General features: G+C 46.6%; 1 protein-coding gene across 2 annotated transcripts in view; it reads left to right on the top strand.

Moving 5' to 3' along the window:
• Positions 1 to 22,490, top strand: part of LOC144822035 (CD5 antigen-like) — a 606,799-nt gene that overhangs the window by 381,440 nt on the left and 202,869 nt on the right. The window contains exons 2-3 of one of the 2 annotated variants that reach the window (XM_078679104.1): positions 9,678 to 9,704; positions 16,475 to 16,550. In XM_078679104.1, coding sequence (XP_078535230.1) covers positions 16,484 to 16,550 — 67 coding nt within the window. In that variant the 5' untranslated portion in view covers positions 9,678 to 9,704; positions 16,475 to 16,483. Of the gene's footprint in view, positions 1 to 9,677; positions 9,705 to 14,899; positions 14,929 to 16,474; positions 16,551 to 22,490 lie in introns of those variants that run through there. The other variant, XM_078679103.1, reaches the window with a different exon arrangement.

Genomic DNA, 22,490 nt, shown 5'->3' with positions numbered 1-22,490 from the left:
AATTTTACAGATTTTAAGGTCAGAGACATTGGTGTGTGCATGTAGAAGTGTGCGATTGTTAGACTGTCATTCTACTTGAGGCTTCGATTTAAATTTGTATCGTGAATCTTTGAGGATAATCAGATTGATTTTGGGATTTGAAGTGTAACCTGCAGAACAACAAAATTCAAAGTGACAGTTGGGCCCACGTGCATTGCCAAAGTGCGGCCGACATCATATTAAGTTAATGGTGGTTTTGAAAATCCTTGTGTTATTTTAAAAGGAGTACCGTCTTTTTGGAGCCTCATGGAACAGGTGTGAAATTCTCCATGACGTCCTTACTTTATTGTTCTTTACTGCTGCCTGAAGACACCTGCATGCAGCAACGCGCCCTGAGCCACCCGGCTAGACGTTATGTATGTGCCGCCATTTTGGTGCATTTGGTAATTAACTATTACTTCACTGATGTTGCCAAGCAAGATGTGCTCTGGTCATTACCTATTCATTGTGCCACTACAAATGATGCAGGTGAGAGAAAACCTTCAACTTATTCGTGGCTGGTCTGTCTAAGTCATGTCTCTGTGATGTCATACATTGTTATATCTGTTGATGTTGAATGATATTTGTCAGTTATCTGGAGGCTGAGCAGGAAGGTACGTGCTCCCAGTGGGGTTTCTTACCAGATTACATTTCGATTTGAATGCTGTACCTGACCATCTAATTCCAAGAATAAATGTACCACTTGAACATTACAACGAGGAGTCATCATCTTTATTTTACTGAATGCAACAACCAGGAATTAGGTGTTTGATATGTGGCACAAATGTTGAGGTTGGCTCCAGTGCTTTGCTGGCTTAAAATCTGGCGTAACCTCCAATTAACTCTGAACCATAAAATAATTGGGGATTGTGTCACCCTGGACCGGCTAACAAAATTCCACAGCTAAACTATGTTAAGAATACTTTAACTCAGCTTGGTGGTCCAGACGTATTCGATTCCCCGGATAAAGTAAGAAAAGATGATTTGGCATGGGTAAAAACACACTTACTGGATCGGATGACGGTAGAGCGGTGGGAGACCAAATTAAAGAAACGGACAGTTAAACTCCATTTTTTGCTAAAAAAAAGAAACCTGAGATTGAACCTTACCTAAGTATTGTCACAACCCCCCCCCCCCCTCCCCGCTTTTAACCAGATTTCGTTTGAACCTAATTCACTTTTTTTGGGTAATATGCAAGGCTGGAGTAGGACTTATGATTCAGGTCCTTGTACCTGTGACAATTTTTAATTTCAGGCTACAATGCATTTATTATGTTCTGGGACCACTATAGCACTATCCACAGGAGGTTCTTAGTCCCAATTTAAAAGGGAAATGTTCTATTCAGGTTAAACCCACTTTACTTTACTTTACTTTACATGGGAGATTTTTAACCTGGCAAGTTTTCTTGTTGCAGATGTTAGACTTAGGAAAAATCGGCACCCTATGTTAGCATCAGAGTATTTGTAAAGTCCATGTTATTAATCTTTGAATACTTCCCTTTTTATTACTAAATTATTTTTATTGCAATGATGTACTGTTTTAATGATTTCAACCACAGCCAAGATTTTTAAGCAACCTCATGAACTTTGTCTTATTTTCTCAAATCACCCTATTACTGATTATTCGGTTAAGATATTTTGCTATGTAATGTAGGTGTTTTTATTGTGTACCATATGTATTTTAAGTATTGTATTGTGATCATTGAATACTAAATGAATAATACAGTCAAAATGCAAACAATAATAATCCCAAACTGGATTAGAAAATATACACTAAATTTTACTAAAGAAAATTACACCTAATAAAAATCTAATACGGGTAAGGTTTATGCAAAAATAATACAGAGAAGCAGTGAGTGCTAATGATAGTCAATGGTTGGTTAAATTTGAAAATTACTACAAAGGAGGATGGGTTGGATACAATCAAAGATTTTGCATTTAGACTTTTAGTCATTCAACTGCCAATTTACCACAGGAGTACACTTCTAAAGCCCTCCAATACCTCGGGGAGGCACTGAGAAATTCAGAATATTTCAGGCAGTGGCCAAACAGTAGGGTCCACAACAGGTCTAGTTAGCACTGGTCAGCTGGGTAGTTGTAGGAAAAGGCCTCATGAAATTCCATTTGTCATTGTAGCTTTAAAAGGAGGTCAGTCTTATGACCATTGGAGATTGTTTCTTTGTTCAGGGCACAGAGGGAAGGGAATGTCCTGTTTACTAGGCAGTTCTCAAGTCTCAGCAGGTCTGATCCTCTTTTGATTATCCACAGGAATGTTCTGGAGTGCATGCCTTGAGGTGCCAAGTGTATGCCTGACATGAGCTAATGGGTGGGAATGACTCCTGCACATGCCCTAATCAATTGTTTAAAAGTTACTGGGGCAAACCCAAACACATGTGGCCATTATCAAGAAGGTAAGGGATGAGAAGGGACACTGGTGAGTCTGGCCAGGGCGCTTCCGTTAAATTACCTTTTCCTTTCAAGGTTTAAATAGTTCCAATATTCTTTAAGTTGCTTATTTGCAGTAGTTCCTCAATTCTATTTAACCAGTCTTTTTCTCCACCTCGTCACCAAATGTAACAATTGTAAGTCCTTTGAACCAGTTGTATAACATAGGTTGGATTTATTAAAGATTAGACCCAGGATAAATTCATTATAAAAAGATAAGTTGATGGAATTGTAACCCCACCAGGAGCAGTTTTCCTGTTGCTCAGCCTGCCTGGCATCAGCTGCCACTCCACACACAAGCCAGGAACCAAACATTCCAAGATGTCATCAGGCATTCTACCACACACACAAGCTCAGCAACAGGGAAGTCACAGCCAGGGAAATGAAAGACAATAGTCAGATATAACACTGGTGAATTGAAAAAGTATGAGTGGATTGAGGTACAGACACGAGGGGACGCAAAAATTCATTTTTAACTGTCTGTAGCCCCTCTATTGACTTATATCCCCAAATAGCCGAGCCATATAATGCAATGGCTATACATTTAGATCTATAAATATTAGGCATTGCACCCATTGGTTTAGCCCCCAGTCGCTGTGCAAATCCATTCACAGCGTTTGTTGATCTTGCCTTCGCATTTACTTTTACTTTCTGCTGAGGTACCCAGGAACCGCTCTCATCAGAAAGTACTCCTAGATAAGTAAAAGTGGTCACCCTGGTCAATTCTGTACTTTCACAGAAAAATGTTTTAGGTTTGTTAGGTGTCTGGCCCAAGGTAATTACGTGGGATTTGGCTATGTTTGCCACTAAATCCAAAGATTTCATATAGCCCCCAAAGGAGTCTAAAAGCCTTTGGAGACCCACAGCTGTGTGGGCTAATAGGACAGCATCGTCCATGCAGAGGAGCAAAGGACCAAGTCTGTCCCCTACCTGGGGTATGTTCAAGCTAGCCAATTCTAAAGACTTGCACTAATTATTGATATACAAGGTAAAAAGTCGTGGTGCTAAAATACTGCCTTAGCGAACACCTCTACCAGATGTAAAGAGTCTTGTGCATTTTCCTTCTTGGTTGACCCTCACCCTTGCGGTCAGATCCCTGTGTAGGTCAGCCAGGAAGTAGACTAAGCTTGGGTCGATGCCCATATCTAACAGGATATGCCAAAGCTTGTTTACCAGGTCGAAAGCCGACAAGAGATCCATAAAAGCCAGCTGTATCGTCCCTGCTTCAGCTATAGTGTATTTTCCTGCTAGCAAATATAAATTAAGACCCTGATTTATGGTACCTCTATCACTTCTAAAACCATATTGTACATTAGATAAAACCTCGTTTTCTTCTAGCCAGTCCATTAATTTTGTTAAAGTCACTCTCCCTGAGACTTTCACTGCGAAGTCCATTAGTGAAATTGGCTTTTAACAACGAGGGTCCCCTCTTTGGCCCTTTTTAAAATTTTACTCATAGTAGAGGATGCCCACGATGACCTACTATACATACTTTACTCATTACCTCCAAGCTAAGAATGTCTGCCCTGTGCCATAGCTACTAGAGGGGTAGGCTCAGGTTAATATAGTGACTTTTACAATTTCTTACAATGAGTAATAAATAATTTATTCTAAATATAAAAAAACGGCTAGGTTAGAAATGGTATGCAACGTTTACAACGAAATTTTTACAACGCACTACCATTACAACGCAGGTATTACCACGCATACCATTACAATGCATTGCGCTGGGGGGCGCTCAAGGGTAAGTAATACATTTAATTTTCTATCCAACACCTTCCCTAGTGTCCACGGGGACTGGAGTTGGAATAGAAAATTATACTTACCACTATCCAGCACCTCTAAGCGCTATGCGTTGTAACGGTATTCGTTGTAAATACCGCGTTGTAAAGGTATGCGTGGTAAAAGTATGCGTTGTAACGTCATACATCCGTTAGAAATTCTAGCACTGCTGGTTTCAGGTTAATAAAAAGCATGTTCTGCTGCTAAAAGTTGGAAAATGGCCATTAGGTGTTGACTGCATCCAAACAGAAGAGACGTTCTGTCCCAGCCGATTGCACTAAGGGTGCTCTGTTCCTGCCAGTGGCTCTAAGGAAGAACTGTCCCTGCCGGAGGCACTAATGGTGACAGGTCCCTGCCTGGGGGACTAAGGTTGACAAGTCCCTACTGGTGGCTCTAAGGATGTCATGTCCCTGCCAGCAGCACTAAGGACACTCTTACAGGAGGCACTAAGGGTGTTACTAATCATCTACCAATGACATTTGTGACCGTAATGTGTCATCTGCACCTAGTTAGGACTGATGAAAGCAAACAAAGCAGAGTGGACTCCCCTGGTCTGTGTGTACTGTGTATAAGGAACATTGCTAGCACAATGAGGACTGGCGACCAGGATAGTTCTACACCGACGGGCATTGTTTGTTGCCCTGAGATCAGCGCAGTGCTGCTGGTGAACCATCTTGAATAGGCACTGGGCACTCAAACCACCTGAGTTGAGTTCTTCAGACTTGAATAATGCATCCAAGCATGTTATTGTTACTCCTGGGAGTAATTGGAGTAAATTCAGTACTTACACATTACTCGTCATGGAAATTTACAGAAATTATGCAATTATACCTCCGAGAATAATTCACAGTAATGTAGGGTAAAATACCTACTGTAGGAGAACAGAAGCCCAGGAGCAACGTTCTAAGAGAGAGTGAGCCACTGCCGGCTACTGCTGTTCAAGTTCTGTAACATTTAGTGCCAGACCAGGGCAGAAAAGCGGCGGTCGGTCTTTCCGTCCGCCGCTGTCCCCCGCCATAGTAATATGTCGGGGGGGGGGAAATGGATGGCGGGCGGGTAAGGATGTCTGGCGGATCTCCACCGCCCGCATGGCGGTGGCGATCCGCCAGACATCCTAATGGGCCCCTATGTGTTCCAATCCATAACATGAACCTGCAGTGCGTCTTATAACTTAAAATTTAATAACACACTTCTGCAATACCTGTAAGAGATTCCAGTAATCAGTATTTTGTTTGCATTGATAGATCATGGGAGTGTTGTCTTCCTCACTCAATCATTTTTAAGTAAAATATTTATTAAATGATGTATTAAATGATGTATGTTAGGATTTACCTCTAATTTATATTTGAGAAATCTACTGGCATTATTGAAAACTGAATTTTATTTATAAACTGCAATTTCCTTCGATAGTAGAAAGCAATATGCTGTTGATTAAGCTCCTTTCTTACTTGTCTTCAGTTTTGTCTACTCTGCTGTCACATCTAGCACTTTTCAACAGCATTCCTACAGCATTAAGTGCTATTTAAAAACATATCATGTGGTCTGTGAATATGGGTGATTGCTCGCTAGGTAGTTCATGTGTATGGGTGCTTGTGGGTGCTTGTGGGTCTGTATGCAGGGGCGCATGTTTTTCTTTTTATCTATGTGCATGGATGACTCTAGGTCCTTTCAGGGGTGGCTGGAAGAGCACGCGGACGGAAGGGTGGGCACAGGGGTGGGGTGTTATGGTCTGCTTAAAATATTTGTATTAATAAAATAAAACCTTGCCATAGCCGCTGGGTTCCGCATCTTCTCTCCTGCTCACCTGTGTCCGACTTCAGGTTGGAACAGGAAGCAGGCTGACAGGCTCCCACCCCAAAACCAATCACAACGCTGCAATCCAGAGAGGGCCGACCAAACAGTCATTGCGCAAGAGAGTGTTCTCCCACTCATCCCCTACCGTCCAGCTCTGCCCCCTCATGCACTGCTTCAGCAGAAGGAAAAAATAAAATGATAATGTTGTTTCCTTTCTTTTCTGCTCCTGGCAAGGGTGTGACGCTCCTCAACATTAGCGGAGGCGCCGCTACTGGGTGTTTTCGTATTTCTGTTCTGCAGGCATGTGTCATCTATGTAAATTAGCATGTAGATTTTTTGTGCTCGCTCAACATAAAAGTCAAATAAATTGGCTTAGTTAGTGCTTGTTTAAACTGCATTATATTTGATGTTAATATTGCCCAGTTTAATAATACTAAAATTATTATTTTCAGAAGGACAATCGGATGAGTTTGCCCTTTGAGGGATTCAAGAGAGGAGAATTTCAGCAAGGAGACTGAACGCTTTGTGGGTTGATCCGCTGATATTTAACACAAATAATTTAAATTTCATTGAATAGAATGCCTCCAATTATAATAAATCGTAGTGATGGATTAGGACGTTTGCACTACAACACTGGACCTCCCCCAAATTGCTAGAGTGAGATGAGTGTAAAACAGTCTCCTATCGAACACTCGCAACCAGACTACACGAAGCCGGCATGCAAGGCACCGTCCTCGACTGGATCAGATCGTTCCTCACTGGCAGGAACCAAAGGATTAGACTGCCACCCTTCCTCTCGGAACCCACGGAAATCAAATGCGGAGTCCCACAGGGGTCATCATCACTGAGCCCGACCCTCTTCATCATCTACATGCCTCCCCTCGCTTCCATCATCCAACAGCACAGCCTCAGCATAGTCTCCTACGCCGACGACACCCAGATCATCCTCTCCATCCCCAAGGACCTCACCACCACCAGACTCCGCTTCCAGGAAGGAATGCAGGACGTCACAGCCTAGATGAGCAATAGCTGCCTAAACCTCGACTTGGAGAAAACAGAACTCGGAACCAACCTCTTGGCATGGAACAACACCTGTTGGCCCAGTGTCCTCTGCAGACCACCGACCCCCACAGACCACAGCAATAACCTCAGCATCGTACTCGACTCCTCCCTCTCCATGAATAGACATTTCAGTGCCGTCACCTACAGATGCTTCAACACCCTCCGCATCCTCCGTAAGATCTTCAAAGGTATCCCCCTCGAGGCAAGGAAGACAGTCGCCCACACACTCTTCACCAGCAGGCTAGACTACGGAAACGCCCTCTATGTTGGCATCAACAAGTCCCTACTCCGCAAGCTCCAGACAATACAGAACACTGCCGCCAGACCTCGGTATCCCCCAACACAAACACATCAGCCAACACCTACAAAGTCTCCACTGGCTCCCTGTCGAGAAAAGAGTTACCTTCAAGAGGCTCACCTATTACTATGAATGCCTACACAACACTGGACCCCAATACCTCAAAGACAGAGTCACCCTCCACGTACCCAAACAAAAGCTCCAATCCCATCACCAAGGGTATGAGGCGATATATAACTTATGATCTGGACCATCTAGGAATGCGCATATGGCCTCATTAGGGTTATGAAAAGCTGTATAAACAATACATTCATTAGGGCCTCATGTATGCTCTGTCGGCTTGTACAACAATGCAACTAACACTTAAGGACAGCTTTTCTTATTTGGTTCTCCCAAGAGCTGAAACAAATACACAGATCCCATTTACTTTGCATATAGAAAACTTCTACAGTATGGTTCAAGGGGCTTCTTACAATTTGAAACTTTGAAACTTTTGTTCAAATTACCGGAATCAATGCGCTTTAAGTATATTCAAATAAGGGACTATTTAATCCGTAAAATGAATCTGATATCCGTAAGTAGCTCAGATTTATGGAGTTGCTTTTATTCAACAAATCGAAAATCCGTAATTAGTCTGGGATATAAGTGTTTAAACCAAAACAAATTGGATGAAACTCCTCGATTAGCGACAAAATGGACTTCCATATTAGGATTTAATGTGACAACTCAGAATATTACAGCCGCTTTAGTAAACATCAATAGAACGACTCATTCATCTAGTTTAATGCTTCAATCGTACAGAACAATATCTCACCTATATTACACACCATTGAGAATTTCTAAATGGGCACAAAATAATTTGAACAGTGACCGTACTAAATGCCCTAAGTGTGGGCTGTTGGCTGCAGATATTGTACATATGATCTACACATGTCCGGTATTAGCAAGGTATTGGTCGGTAATAGAAAATATCTTATATAAACAAAAAGTGATCCGTTTTTCATTATCAGCAGCCTCAATTTTACTTGCTATATACCCGTCTAGCACTATTAACACAGATTTGTTAAATATACTTTTGACCAGTGCTAGATTGGTTATCGCGAGAGCTTGGATCTCCCCGAACCCCCCTCATACAATGGAATGGTGGGCGTTAGTTAATGAGATCTATACTATGGAGGGTTCAATTGCAAGGAACCGGGGAATAAAAGCAATTGGGAAATTTGCCAACATTTGGGGCACCTTTTTAGAATAGTACATGATTACAGAAGATACTAACAGTGGTAAGCCTCAGGGAATACATATCTGTGTTTTTCTCACTTTTTCATTATTGATACAATAATATACACTATCCCATTTGTTTTTTGTTCTATTTTAAGGTTATATTTGAAAGATGGGTAATGTAAAGTGTATGGTGTTACTTTATTTGTATTTTGATCTGTACCGATATTTGATTTTATATCATATGTTTTGTTTAAAATGTATTTGTTGATCATCTTGCCCTGCTTGTCAATAAGAATAAAAAAACTAAAAAAAAAACTTCTACAGTACTATCTAATGTATTTTGAAATAAAAATGTAATGAATGGAAATATTTTTAAGATGAATTAATAAGATTTTCTGAATCTGTGAGCTCTAAACCTGCAGTAGAAACACAAATAGGCTTGCATTTGGGTGCAGGTGTCACTATGACCTGGCTGTCTGATGGCCAATGGGCATCAGCTCAAGAACTTGCTCAAAGTCTGCATTTTCCCCACACCCCCCTCAAAGTCTAAATGATCCTCTTTGTTTCCAAGTCTGTTTGTGTTTATGTGGCCCAAAGAGAAGTGCCATTAATTCTATTCCTTTTAGTTTGTTTTTCTATGTGCATTTGTTTATGTCTGTGGTGCTGTGGGAGTCAGTGTGTGAGCACATGTGAGTTTGTTTGCACGTGTGTTTCTGTGAACGTACGTGTGTTCCTTATGTTTGTGTGTATCTGTTCTTATGAGCACACTTGTGTGAGTATATGTGTGTATGCTGTTCTGTGTGTGTCTTCGTGTGCGCATGAAAAGACGTTTTTCTCAGGTAGATAATTCTTGGAAGAGACACAAATGAGCAAACAGTTGTAGGTGGGTGGAGTTGATGTCAGTCATGAAGCTGCAGAGGATTGAAACAAATAAGGCATATCATTGGATGCTGGGGGCGTGGAAGATCACTCCTCATGTGCGGGGTCAGGTATATAAGGGCAGTGTGCCTCAAGTTAAAGTTTAGAGCACTCCAGCCATCACTGCTCACCTGTGGTTACCGGACAGACCTGTGGCTCTCCGGAGAGTGAGTATTATTTTTCTCGATCACATAGAATGGTCCTGGGAGAGATTAGAGAGACAACTCCAGACAGGGAATGAGAATCACCCTGAGGAAGAGATCTGGATGCTCAGAATGTGCCACATTTCACAGTGTGAGCAGGAGATGAACGTGTCAGATATGAGTGGAGATTCCCAACAATGCAAAGGGAGTATTTACTCGATAAGAAGGAGATGGCAGAGGGCAGTTTTGGAGGTAAGGCAGGAGATTACAGAGAGAGTTATGGGGAAAGGAGATTAGTGACAGTGACTATGAGGTACAAGAGACTAAAGGCAGCGAACATGGGGTACGCTGTACTTAAATTAAGCCGGTGGTTTCCGGTGCTTGGCACCGGCAGTTATGGCAGCTGTCACAAGACAATTTTATTAGTGAAACAGACGTAAAAACTACTAATACCTCCTAAGCTATTCTCACAGCTTTGGGGGGCCTTGCACAATCTGCATTGTAATGTAATGTAATGTGTATACTTATAAAGCGCACTGTTGCCAGTCGGCTTCCTGGCGCTGTATACCGCTGGGGAACCCGTGAAGCCAGGCATCCCCGGCATATGTGGAGGGCCGTTGTGGAGATTAGGCAAGCTAATGCCCAGAGTTGCCGAGTGTGATCCCTAGTTAGAGTAGGCACCGAGGCGAGAATTATCAGGGTCTGCTGACCCTGGTCCACGACCCTGCCGCGTCGGGAATCGAACCCTGGTCCCGGGCCGACTTCTGCTTCCGGGTCTGCCGCCTCTAACCAGTGAGCCACACCACTCCACACATTGTCACTGTGGTAGTAGTGTACTGACATTGTCAACTCTGGCAGTGGAAATGGGTGGTGCCAGATGGGGTGGCCTCCTGACGAGGGCCCTAGTACATATCTTTTGTAAATTAAGCTCTGGGTACAGCTGATGAGAGACCGTAAGTATGGGGTATTTAACTCAATAGGAAAGAGATGGCAGCAATGGAGGTACTGTAGGAGACTACAGACAGTGAGAATGGGATACAAGAGAATAGAGACCCTGAGCATTGGGTAGAGGAGGTTAAACACAGAGGGGCATATGTACAAGGACATAATGCCGTGTTGCAACAGTTTTTTTATGTTACTGCAGCTTTTTTTATCGCCTTATTTAAAAGTTGCCTCAATTGAAGATAGCAGAACTTTTCCAAAGAAAACATCATATTTAAAGATCACAACTTTTGTTAGCGAGAGTTAACGAAAATGAGATGCATTCCTGTAAAAAAAAAACTGCTACTAACCCTGCTTTGCGATATTTACAAGGAATTCCTTGCATGGTTCAAAACCCAAACAACTGCCTCTAAGTTCAGTTAGAGGCCATTTTTTAAGACTAGAAAATAACTGGTCTTAAAATTGGTGCAAACACTTGGGGCAAAGAATATTAATGCACTGCCCTACACCAAAACAAAAGCTCAGCAATACGCCCCACAATAAGATAGGGCGCAGTCCTCAGCCTCATTCATGAAAAGTGTTGCATCACTGCGACAAAACAGCAAAGCAACACTTTTCACTTTTCCCCCCTTCAGACACCATGGATGCGCTGTGTTTACTGTACGGCACTCCATTTCATAAGGATTTACAGATATGTCTGTATTTCTGATGTATTTGTCAGCACCGAAGTCACGCATTGCTGCAATTTTATCACAAGCATGATGCAACTCCAGCAATGCATGGGGCAGTCCTACCCCTATGGCACTGCATCACCCTTATGAGGCAGGCATAAAGTTTTAACGCGGTGGTGTTCTAGAATTGTCACTCATATGAGGCCTCGTTACATGGGAATCCCCACCCTGCGTACATCCTACCTGACGCAGGTATAATGTGGCATAGGGTTTCACAAGGTCCTGCATATGCCTAGATCAGTCCCTTTGTACAGAGTAAGAGTCCAAGGTGTCTGCTGTCACCTTCCCCCATGGCCACCGACCCCCAGATGCTCGGTCCATTGACACAGAGGAGCTGCCAGGGTGTTGGTCCAGTTGGAGCTCCATTGGTGGAGTTTGCGTGCTGCGGTGTGGGCATCTCTAAGAGTTGGTGTAGTGGTGGTGCTGAGGGAGTTGCCGAATATTTCTTTGATGGCCTTGATACAGCTGTGGCTGAGGGGGCTATGATGGCGATGTTTACTATGATGGTTGGTCCAGGAGAGGTCGGGTGTTGCTGTAGTTATATTTCCGGTTGGCTTAGAAGACGGGGTCAAGCCTGTATCCTGCTATGTGGATTGATGCAGTGACTAGGTGCTTGAGTCCGATGCTGGGGATGGTTCACCAGGAGGGTGATGGTGTTCTGGTGACTGGGGTTGTCCAGGTGGAGTTGAGGTGTCCGAGAAGGATGTAGTTAGTGGAGGGGAGAGCCTGGTGTGCAATGAGGTCTACAATGGCATTGGTAAATGGGGGTTCCTGTGTTGGGGGCCTGTAGATGAGGATTCTGCAGAGGGTGGGGTTGGATTGGTCAGGATCTGGAAGTGGAGGTGTTCCATGGTAGCCGTCGGGTCATTAGAGTGCATGGTCTGTCGGATTGTGCTTTTTTAGACAATGGCAATTCCTCCTCCTGGGGGCTCAGGGTGCTCCGTGCGGGTGACTTGTATCCCTTCGTGGATGGTGGTGGCGATGTTTGGTCTAGAGCGGAGGTTGGCCCAGGTTTCCATGAACAAGGTGATTTCTGAAGAGGTGGCATCAAGGACCACACATTCCTGTTGTGTGTTTGGTGGAGAGACCGCTCGTTGAGGAGGATGCAGTTGAGCCGGTCTGCTGTGCTGGTGGTCGGCTGGGCAGGAGGAGACCCACACGCAAAGGAAACATAGCATCATGTCATGTTTCCTCTTCCTGCACTGCTTGAAAGCAGTGGGGCGATGTTATTCTGCCATAGTGGAGGAGCCACCACTGGGGATGCATCACCCACAGCTGCTAGGCCTGGGCCCGACTTGACCACCGGGGCCTCCTCCGCTATGTATCCCACCTTCTCCTCACCTGGACATTGACATCATGGCACAGACGACTGCACTCTCTCCAAATCTGTACTCAGCCAGTAGGAGCCTCGGCCAGGCAGGATTTCACAAGACTAGATACGGCCGTCACCAACAAGTCTGCTGGGGAACCTCCCAATGCAGGTGATGCAACAGGGCCCCTTTATGCATGAAGTCTCACAAATGTCAGCAATATGACTCCATGTGACCAGGCAGACTTCACAACCAGGTAGGGGCGATTGCAGACACCTCAATGTCTACCACTACGGCTGAGGAACTCACAGCCCCTTCGCATCCCACTCTGAGTCCTATACGCAGGCACAGTGAGGCCTCCGGGCACCAAAGGACTGTCAGCGCTTTCAAGGTGTTGGCTGCTATGGTGTTGGGAGGAGGACGCTATGAAATCTGATGCATCACAGGTTTTCCCAAGCAATGCACCTCTTTTCATATATGTAGCCCTGAATCTGTATTTCCTCTTCCCCTGGGACTCTGGCTGGTCATCCTGGCTGTTGTGAGGTTTGGGGAGGTTGTTAATCTGTGCTGCACTTGTCACTGCCTGCTCCATTCTGCATTCCATTGTTTACCTTGTATGTTTTTCACTGGAGGTGGACTTATTGGCTAATCGCCCGCAAATTGACTTTTGGCATTTTTCACCAGCTAACGTCAGAATTTGTATCACTTTCACACTAATGTTAGCAACAGTTTTCACTGTGGCTACCTGAAACTATTGCCATGTAGCAACGCATTGTAAATACATCGGTAACAGGGTGATCGTTTTTGGTGCTAGGCCGCGTTAAGAAAAATGCAGTTAACTAATTCTAACACTAGTTAGCGGCAGTACTTGTACACATACCCCAGTGAGTATGGGGAATACAGGGGATTATAGACAGGGAGTATGGAGTATTTAAGTCAATAAGGAAGGGCTCATAAGACTAGAGGTAGTGAAGGAGATAAGAGACAGTGAGTATGGGGAAGAAGATATTAGAGACAGTGAATATTGGATACCGGAGATTAGAACTAGTGAGTACAGTAGTTTACAGTCAAAGGGTAAGAGGTATAACAGATTAGGACAAGTGATCATGAGATTCAACAGATGAGAAGCATAGAGTATGGGGTACAAGAGCTAAGACATGGAGCATAAAGTGTACAGGCAATTGGAGACAGTGACTTGTAAAGAAAGATATTGCAGCAGAAGATTAGTGAGAGTGAGTATGTGATACAGGAAATAAGAATCATGTAATGTGGGGTACTGGAGATTACAGAGATTGTGTATGTGGTACATGAGATTAGAGACAGTGAGTATGGAGTACAGCATACCAGAGAGAGTGAGTATGAGATACAGGATATTAGATACAGTGAGTATGGGGTATAGAGCAGAGACAGTTAGTATGGGACATTTAATTCAATAAGAAAGAAATAATAGCATTGGAGGTAGTGCAGGAGATTACAGACAGTGAGTATGGGGTACAGGAGATTGTAGATAATGACTATGGGGTACATGAGGCTAGGCAAAGTGAGTGTGGGGTACAAGGGATTAGATACAGTAAGTATGGGCTAGAGGAGAATAGAGACAGTGAGTATGGGGCATGTAACTCAACAATGAGGGTATGACTGCATTGGAGACAATGAATATGGGGTACAAGAGTTCAGAGACAGTGAGCATTGAATATTTACTGTGCTAATGAAGAGATGGTAGCATTGTCAGTGCAGGAGATTAGAGAAAGTGAGTTTGGGGTATTTAATCTGACAAGGAATAAATGGTAGAATTGCAGTTATGGAGTACAAGAGATCAGAGACAGTGTAAATGAGGTATTTAACTCTCTCAGAAAAAAGATGTCAACATTAGATACGGGACAGGACACAGAACACATTTAGCACTATCGAGTACAAGAACGTGCACTAGAGTTTTCTTTTCTTAATATTCCAGAGAAATGGATAAACAAGTGATATGCATGATTGTAGATTTAAGACATCAAGAAGGGGGAACTTAACTCTCTACAAAGAAATGTAAGTGCCTGAGATATTGCACATTACCACAAAGTGAGAAGGCGGTAAGTACCTCCCTGCAGGAGCAACAGCAGAGTGAGTGGGAGGTATTTATCTTCCTGGGGGTAACATCAGAGCGATTAGGAGGAATTTACATATTTGAAGGAGTGACAGAAGAGTTAGTATGGTGAGTATACTCCTCTTCGATTAAGCGGCAGCAGTGTTCTGTGCAGCGCAGGAGATTTCCGCAAAGTGAGTATGTGATTCACCTCTCAGAGGTGCGACAGCAGGGACGGCAGTGCAGGCGAATAGATCACTGACATTTATCTCTCTGAGAATGGTATGCTAGCAGTAAGACTCAAGACTACAGCAAAGAGTCATATCTCAGCATATGGTGCACAGATGTGTAAAGTAGCTGTAATTCACAAACATTCCTGAGCTCAGTCGAGTCATGCAAGAGTGAGTTAGATGTATGCAGTATATTATATGACTGCGTATTTAATTAACACAATGTACGCAGTATTTCTGTACAGCATATGAGCCTATATTAATATAATGCAAGAAGGAAGCAGCGTTACATTCCGATTTAAATGCTCAACACATGGACACACCTAAGACAGGGTCAGAGAGGTGGTCATTTAAAGACCACACAATCCAACGTTGGCATTTACTCACAAAACAAATATAGAGTGTTCACACCTTATAGGGGTGTAATGTATGAATACGTATACTGATCTCCCATAATATGAATAATGAACTTACAATGTGGAGAAGTGTGGCTCACTGGTTAGAGGAGGCAGAACCTGAAGCAGAGGTCAGACCCGGGACCAGGGTTCAATTCCTTACGCGGCAGGGTCTTGAGCCCAAATGTCCACGGACTCGATAATTCTCGCTTCGGTGCCTGCTCGAACCACGGGTTCACACTCTGCAACTCTGGGCAATAGCTTGCTTAATCTCCACTACGCCCCCCCCCTCGGCGGGATGCCTGGCTTTCACCTTGGGGATGCCCAATACGCGTTATCTCACAGGGAAAAAGCTAGGACGGGTTCCCAAAGCAAGTGCCTTGAGACCTTGCGGTGATAAGGCGCTATATAAGAACCTTTGACATTTGACATGACAATAAATGTACAGATGATTCTATTGCAAGTATTTATAACTACTATTACAATGGTAGTAGCATCTAAGTAGAGTGACGTAGGTGATGAAAAGAGTTGAGGAAAGAGGCTAACAAATAATAACCTCAACTCCATATTGGTCAGTGCACAACCATCACACATGTCTAATAATTTACCCCTACTAACACCTATGTACACATAGCTAATGCCTACCTCATGCTCTCTCAACTTACACCTAACAAACACCCACCTTCTTACCCTTGCACCTGCACACATCAAAGTTACCAAGTAGCTTTAGATGTGTGTAGTGTGCATTGGAGTCTCTGCTTCATGCTGACACATCTGCAGTATAAGACATGAAGTCACGCTGGACTCATGTAATCCTTGGTTCCATCTTTGTTGCTCACGGTCCATGGGGAGACATGAGCAGTCATCAACCGAAGACTAGAAGTGGTGATGCTCTTCTCATGCAGAGCATGTCCAACAGCACTGGACACTCACCAACACCTGATGTGTCCAGGTCACTAGGATTGTGCAAAGGCAGGAGATGAGAAGTGGGCATCTTTACATCAATGATAACCAAAACCTTTCAATCTATGACATCACCAATGAAGAGTGGCTAAGGGAAAGGAGCTAACTATGACATTCACACTAATATTAACAAAGTGTGTTCTCTCTTTCAGATTTTTGAAATGTGGGGGCACCTTGTGTTCCTGCTTCTTGCCCTGAGGGCTTCTGCGTCATTCTGTCCTGATTGTGGTAAGTGGTGTTTGTCTGACAGGTTAATGACACTGTCTGATGATTTGTACATGTACAGATTTTAGTACAAGAGAACTCCTCAATTAAAGTGATGATCTAATGTTTGCATGTATGCATTATGAGTTTAGTGCAGCAAAAGCATGTGTTACCTCATGTTAGAATTGGGGGTCTCTGGTTGGCGCAAGTAGGTACTTGTGACAAGCAGGGACCCTCTCCTCTAAGTCAGGGCAAAGGATGACCCTTCAGAATTACCCTTGCTCACCCTCTAGGTGCGTGGCGTGAGCAGCCAAGGCGATTCTCCAGGCGTTAGTCAGTTAAGCATTTGTAGACACACACACAGTAAAATATACCAATCCCCCCACAAATGGACACCAGGCTGTGAGTATATAAAAATACGCTTCTTTATGTAAAATATATATATCTCTTAGGTCAGACTTATCACAAGATCAAATAACGGTTCTGTATGCCCACAGGTTGTAAATAGGCAAGCTCTCTTTTAGTTGTAGTTCAAAAATGCACTGTTCTTATCTCAAGTTGTATTCCACAGTGTTCTCTTGATTCCTGGTTCGTTTCTGCACTCGGTTGCGCTTTAGACGGGTGAAATCCCGACGCCCTGCCAAGTCTCACGCTTCCCGCGTGAGACGCGATCGGCCCGGCCGGGTCTCTGACAGCTGATGGCCCCCCTGGTCTGCGGGACCCCCTCGGGGGGGAAACACCGACCTCAGAGCTGTCCAGGTGGAGGGGAGGCCCACGGACCCAGCGCAGCCCCAGTCACTCGGGCAGGGGCTCTGATTGCAGCCTCGTCTCCCCGACAGCTAAAGGATTCCAGCGGGAGGGGCTGGAGCGCTCTTCTCAGCGCGGAGCTGCCGGCAGGCACACAGAGCGGTGCGAGTCAGCGGAACAGGGGCGGCTCGCACCGCGGGTGATATTCACAATTCCTTGGCCCTTGCAGGCAGGCTGGCAACCCCAAAATCAAGGGTAGAAACAAACGTTGCGGGCCCCGAGCCCGTTGACGGTCTCGGTGGCGGCTTTCCTCCGGGGACAAAGGCGAGGTGCCCAGCGGCTCAGGCAGAGCGAGGCTGGCACCCGAGGCGTCCGTCCAGTTCGGAGGTCTGTCCCCTGGGTCTGGTTGCGTCCGGTGGGGATTTCTGGCGGGAGGGTGAGGCACCGCAGCGGGCCCTCTTAGGCGGTCGACACAGCGATCCCCTCAGCGGGGGAAGAGCGGCTCAACGGAGCGGAGCTCTTCCTCGGCGGGGACGAGGAGACACAGTCGGTCACGGCCTCAGGGAGGGGCTGGGGGGCACCACAGCAGCGAGCCTTCCAGGCGGTCAACACAGCGATCTCCTCAGCGGGGGGAGAGCAGCTCAACGGAGCGGAGCTCTTCCTCGGCGGGGACGAGGAGACACAGTCGGTCACGGCCTCAGGGAGGGGCTGGGGCACCAAGGTCACAGCTCCGGCAGTAGTAGATATCCCGGTTAATTACCGGCAGACGAGCAGAGGCAGGTTGAGCCAGATGGTCCTGTGGCTCAGGTCAGGGGGCAAGCTCAGTCAAGCCCTTGGAGAATGTTTAAGCACAAAGCAGCAAAGTCTTTTCTTTATCAAGTCTTTTCCTCTCCTTTCTCAGCAAGGCAAGCAGCAGGCCAGTTCTCCCAGCGTCTCTTCTCCTTCTAGTCGGGCAGAGGTCCTTCGTGGTGAAACAGGATTCTAATTTACAAGGAGCAGGGCTCCTACTTTTATACACAGTTTCTTTTGTTCTCGCTGGCCAGGGGGGCCTCTGCATAACTGCTCTCAGCTCCTGAGCACTTGTGGTGGGTACTTCTGCTTCTGCATTCAGTGTGAGGGCAGGCACATCAGCCGCTCCCCAGGGGGGCGGAGCCGGCATTGTGAAGACAGGGGCAGCCTGAGCACTCTGTTGACAAGCTTCGGTCTTTCCTGGGCCAGGTGCAGGCTGAGTCATCAGTCGCTCCCCAGGAGGGCGGAGCCAGCATTGTGGTGGCAGAGCACAGCCTGATGCATCATTCAGGGGAAACTCCCACCACCCACTAAGGTGTCATCTGGCTATTCACTACCTGTCAACTCCCAGCCCTGTCACTCACACACACCAGACAGTCAGATCCACATCCAAGCAGAGGCGGGCTGAAATGGTTAGGCAAGCAAATGCTAACTTTCTAAAAGTAGCATTTGCAAACACAGGATATTAAAATAAACTTTACTAAAAGAAGTATTTTATTATTCTGAGTTCAGGCATACTAAACATTAATTCCTACCATGTTCCCTGAGCCTGCTGGGATTATAGAGTGTAATAATTCCAGCAGCCCATCTGGCCTAGAAGGGAACTGGTAGCCTTACAATAGTGAAAAACGAATTTGGCAGTAATTCACTATTAGAACATGCCACACACATCTGGGCATGTTCTACCTTATACTTACAATGCACCCTGCCCTCAGGCCTACCATAGGGGTGACTAATATGAAGTTAAGGGAAGGTTTAGGGGCTGGCAAGTGTGTGCACTTGCCCAGCCAGCATGACAGTACCAGACTGTACGCAGGTTCTGCAATGGCAGACCCTAGACACATTTTAAGGCTGCTTCTGTGGGTGGCGCAACCAGCGCTGCAGGCCCACTAGCAGTATTGGCATTCACAAGCCCTGGAACTCCTGGTGCACTTTACTGGGGACTGATAGTAAATCCAATGAACCAATCAGGTATATCAATCACATGTACACTTTACAGTAGGGAGCACTTGCACTGCGGCACGGGTTGGCCGTGGCGCAGTGCCCTGAGTAGCGGACACCAGCAAAAACATCTGAGGCATAACAGCAAAAAGTGGAAGGGAAACTCACGCCAAGGTGCCAGGTCTAACACGTGTCCCCTCCAGCTGAAATGTGGGGGGGAACTACCCTTCCCCAGGGAGTTCCACATCACTAAGGCGGAAAAACCTGGACAGACCGTCAGCGTTGGCGTGATCTGTGCCAGGGCGGTGTTCCACCGTAAAGTCCATACCCTGTAGGGAGATGGACCACCTCAACAGTTTTGGGTTCTCACCCCTCATTTGCATCAACCATCTGAGGGGCCTGTGGTCTGTCTGAACCCGGAAGTGAGACCCAAACAAGTAGGGTCTTAGCTTCTTCAGTGCCCAGACCACAGCAAATGCTTCACGCTCTATTGCACTCCACCTACTTTCCCGTGGAAGTAACCTCCTACTGATGAAGGCTACAGGGTGGTCCCAGCCCTCCTCAGTCATCTGTGAGAGAACAGCCCCTACACCATGCTCTGAAGCGTCTGTTTGCACTATGAATTCCTTGGAGAAATCAGGAGCCAGGAGCACGGGCGCCGTGCACATGGCAGTCTTCAGGGTGTCAAAAGCCTTCTGACAGGTGTCAGTCCAAATCACATTCCTGGGCTGCTTCTTAGAAGTCAGCTCTGTCAAGGGGGTCACAATAGTGCCATAGCCCTTGACAAACCTCCTGTAATACCCAGTGAGCCCCAGGAAGGCTCTCACTGCAGTCTGGGTCTTGGGGGGTTCCCAAGCCAGGATGGTCTCAATTTTGGGTTGCAAGGGTGCCACCTTGCCACTCCCCACTTGGTGTCCCAAGTACACCACGGAACCCTGCCCAATCTGGCACTTGCTCGCCTTGATTGTGAGGCCTGCCTTGCGCAGGGCCATCAACACTTCCCAGAGGTGCCGCAGGTGTTCTGGCCAGGTGCCACTGAACACTGCGATGTCATCCAGGTAGGCGGCACTGAACTCATCCAGCCCAACCAACACCTGGTTGACCAACCTCTGAAAGGTGGCAGGGGCATTCTTCATCCCAAATGGCATAACCCGGAACTGGAAATGCCCATCTGGTGTGGAGAATGCGGACCTCTCCTTTGCCCCATCGGTCAAGGCGATCTGCCAGTACCCAGACGTTAAATCAAACGTGCTGAGGAACCGGGCAGCCCCTAGCCGATCAATGAGCTCGTCAGCTCTGGGGATAGGGTGCGCGTCAGTCTTGGTGACTGAATTGAGTCCTCTGTAGTCCACACAGAACCGGAGTTCAGGTGTGGCTCCCGGCGCAGCAGCCTTTGGGACCAAGACCACGGGGCTGGACCAAGGACTGCTGGAAGACTCAACCACCCTAAGAGCAAGCATCTTGGAGACCTCCTCCTTGATGCAGGCCCGGACCCTGTCAGTTACCCTGTAAGCCTTATGCTTCACAGGTAAGCTGTCTCCTGTGTCCACATCATGGACGCACCAATCTGTGACACTAGGAACCAGGGAGAACAGGTCTGGAAACTGCCCCAGCAACTGGCGGCAGTCTTCCTGTTGCTCAGGGGTCAGGGTGGGTGAGAGGTTAACTCCATCCACTGACCCATCTTTCTCACAGGCCACTAAGAGGTCAGGAAGAGGCTCAGACTCCTCTTCCATTCCATCATCAGTGGCCAACAGCATGCCCACTTCGGACCTTTTCAAGTGGGGCTTGAGGCGGTTGACATGTAAGACCCTTAAAGGATTCCGGGGCGTCTTCATGTCCACCAAGTATGTCACTGAGCTCTTGCGCTCCACAACCTCAAATGGGCCTGTCCACTTATCCTGAAGTGCACAGGGTTCCACTGGGGCCAGGACATACACCTCTTGTCCAGGCTGAAGCTCTACCAGAGTGGCATTCTGGTCGTACCACCGCTTCATCTCCTCCTGGCTAGCTTCCAGATTTGCCTCAGCAAGTTGTCTGAAGCGCCTGGTTTGGTTTCTGAAGGCCAGCATGTAGCTATATACATTCTGGGGAGGTTTCCTGGGAGATTGCTCCCAGCCTTCCTTTACCAAACTCAGTGGTCCTCTCACGGGGTGACCATACAGCAGCTCAAAGGGGCTGAACCCTAGAGACTTCTGTGGCACCTCGCGGTATGCAAAGAGCAGGCATGGTAAGAGGACGTCCCACTTACGCCTCATTGGACCTTCCAGGCCCATGATCATGCCCTTTAGGGTTCGGTTGAATCTTTCAACCAACCCATTTCCTTGGGGATGGTAAGGTGTGGTGAACTTGTAGGTCACACCACACTCTTGCCAAAGGGACTTCATATACTTGGATATGAAGTTGGTCCCTCTGTCGCTCACCACCTCTAGAGGGAACCCCACTCTGGAGAAAATTCCCATTAGTGCACGCCCCACCACGGGGGCCGTCACTGTCCTCAGAGGGATGGCTTCAGGGTACCGGGTGGCATGATCCACCAAGACCAGGATGAACCTGTTGCCCATGGCTGTCTTGGGGTCCAGAGGCCCAACAATGTCAATACCCACTCGTTGGAATGGAGTACTGACCACAGGGAATGGTTGGAGTGGAGCCTTGTTCTTCCCTCCACTCTTCCCACTTGCCTGGCAAGTTGGACAGGTCCTACAATGAGCATCTGAGCTCTTGTGCATTTGGGGCCAGTAAAAGTGGGTGACAAGCCTGTCATAGGTCTTGTCCATCCCCAAATGTCCTGCTAACGGCACATCATGAGCCAGTCCCAGTAGGAAGGCTCTGAACTTCTGGGGTACCACCAGCACACGGGCTGACCCAGGTTCAGCAGTCTTAGGCTCTGAATACAGGAGGTCATTCTCCCAGTACACATAATGTGTTTTGGCCTGAACACCATTGGCCTGGTCTGCAGCCTGCTGCCGCATACCCACGAGAGAAGGGCATTCTTTCTGCTCCCTGCAGAATTCCTCCCTGGAGGGGCCTCCTTCTTGCTGCCAATGGGTCAGCTCAGGCAGGTCCCCCAGTTCAGCAATCTGTTCCCCTGTAGGCTCCAGGGCATCCCCCTCAAGGTCTGCTTCCTCCTGGACCGTGGGAACAGCAGGGGCCGGTTTCCCGCGCCCCCTGCGCCTTCTCTCTAAGGCCGGTTCCTGGGCCTCTCCTTCAGGTCCCAGGACTTCTTGATCACCCCTACTGGCTGCCATTGACCGGGTGGTCACGCAC

This window comes from Lissotriton helveticus, chromosome 3_1 (genome assembly GCF_964261635.1).
Source record: "Lissotriton helveticus chromosome 3_1, aLisHel1.1, whole genome shotgun sequence".
NCBI lineage: Eukaryota > Metazoa > Chordata > Amphibia > Caudata > Salamandridae > Lissotriton > Lissotriton helveticus.
The sequence above is the reverse complement of the archived record's forward strand: the minus strand, read 5'-3'. Positions and strand labels throughout refer to the sequence as shown.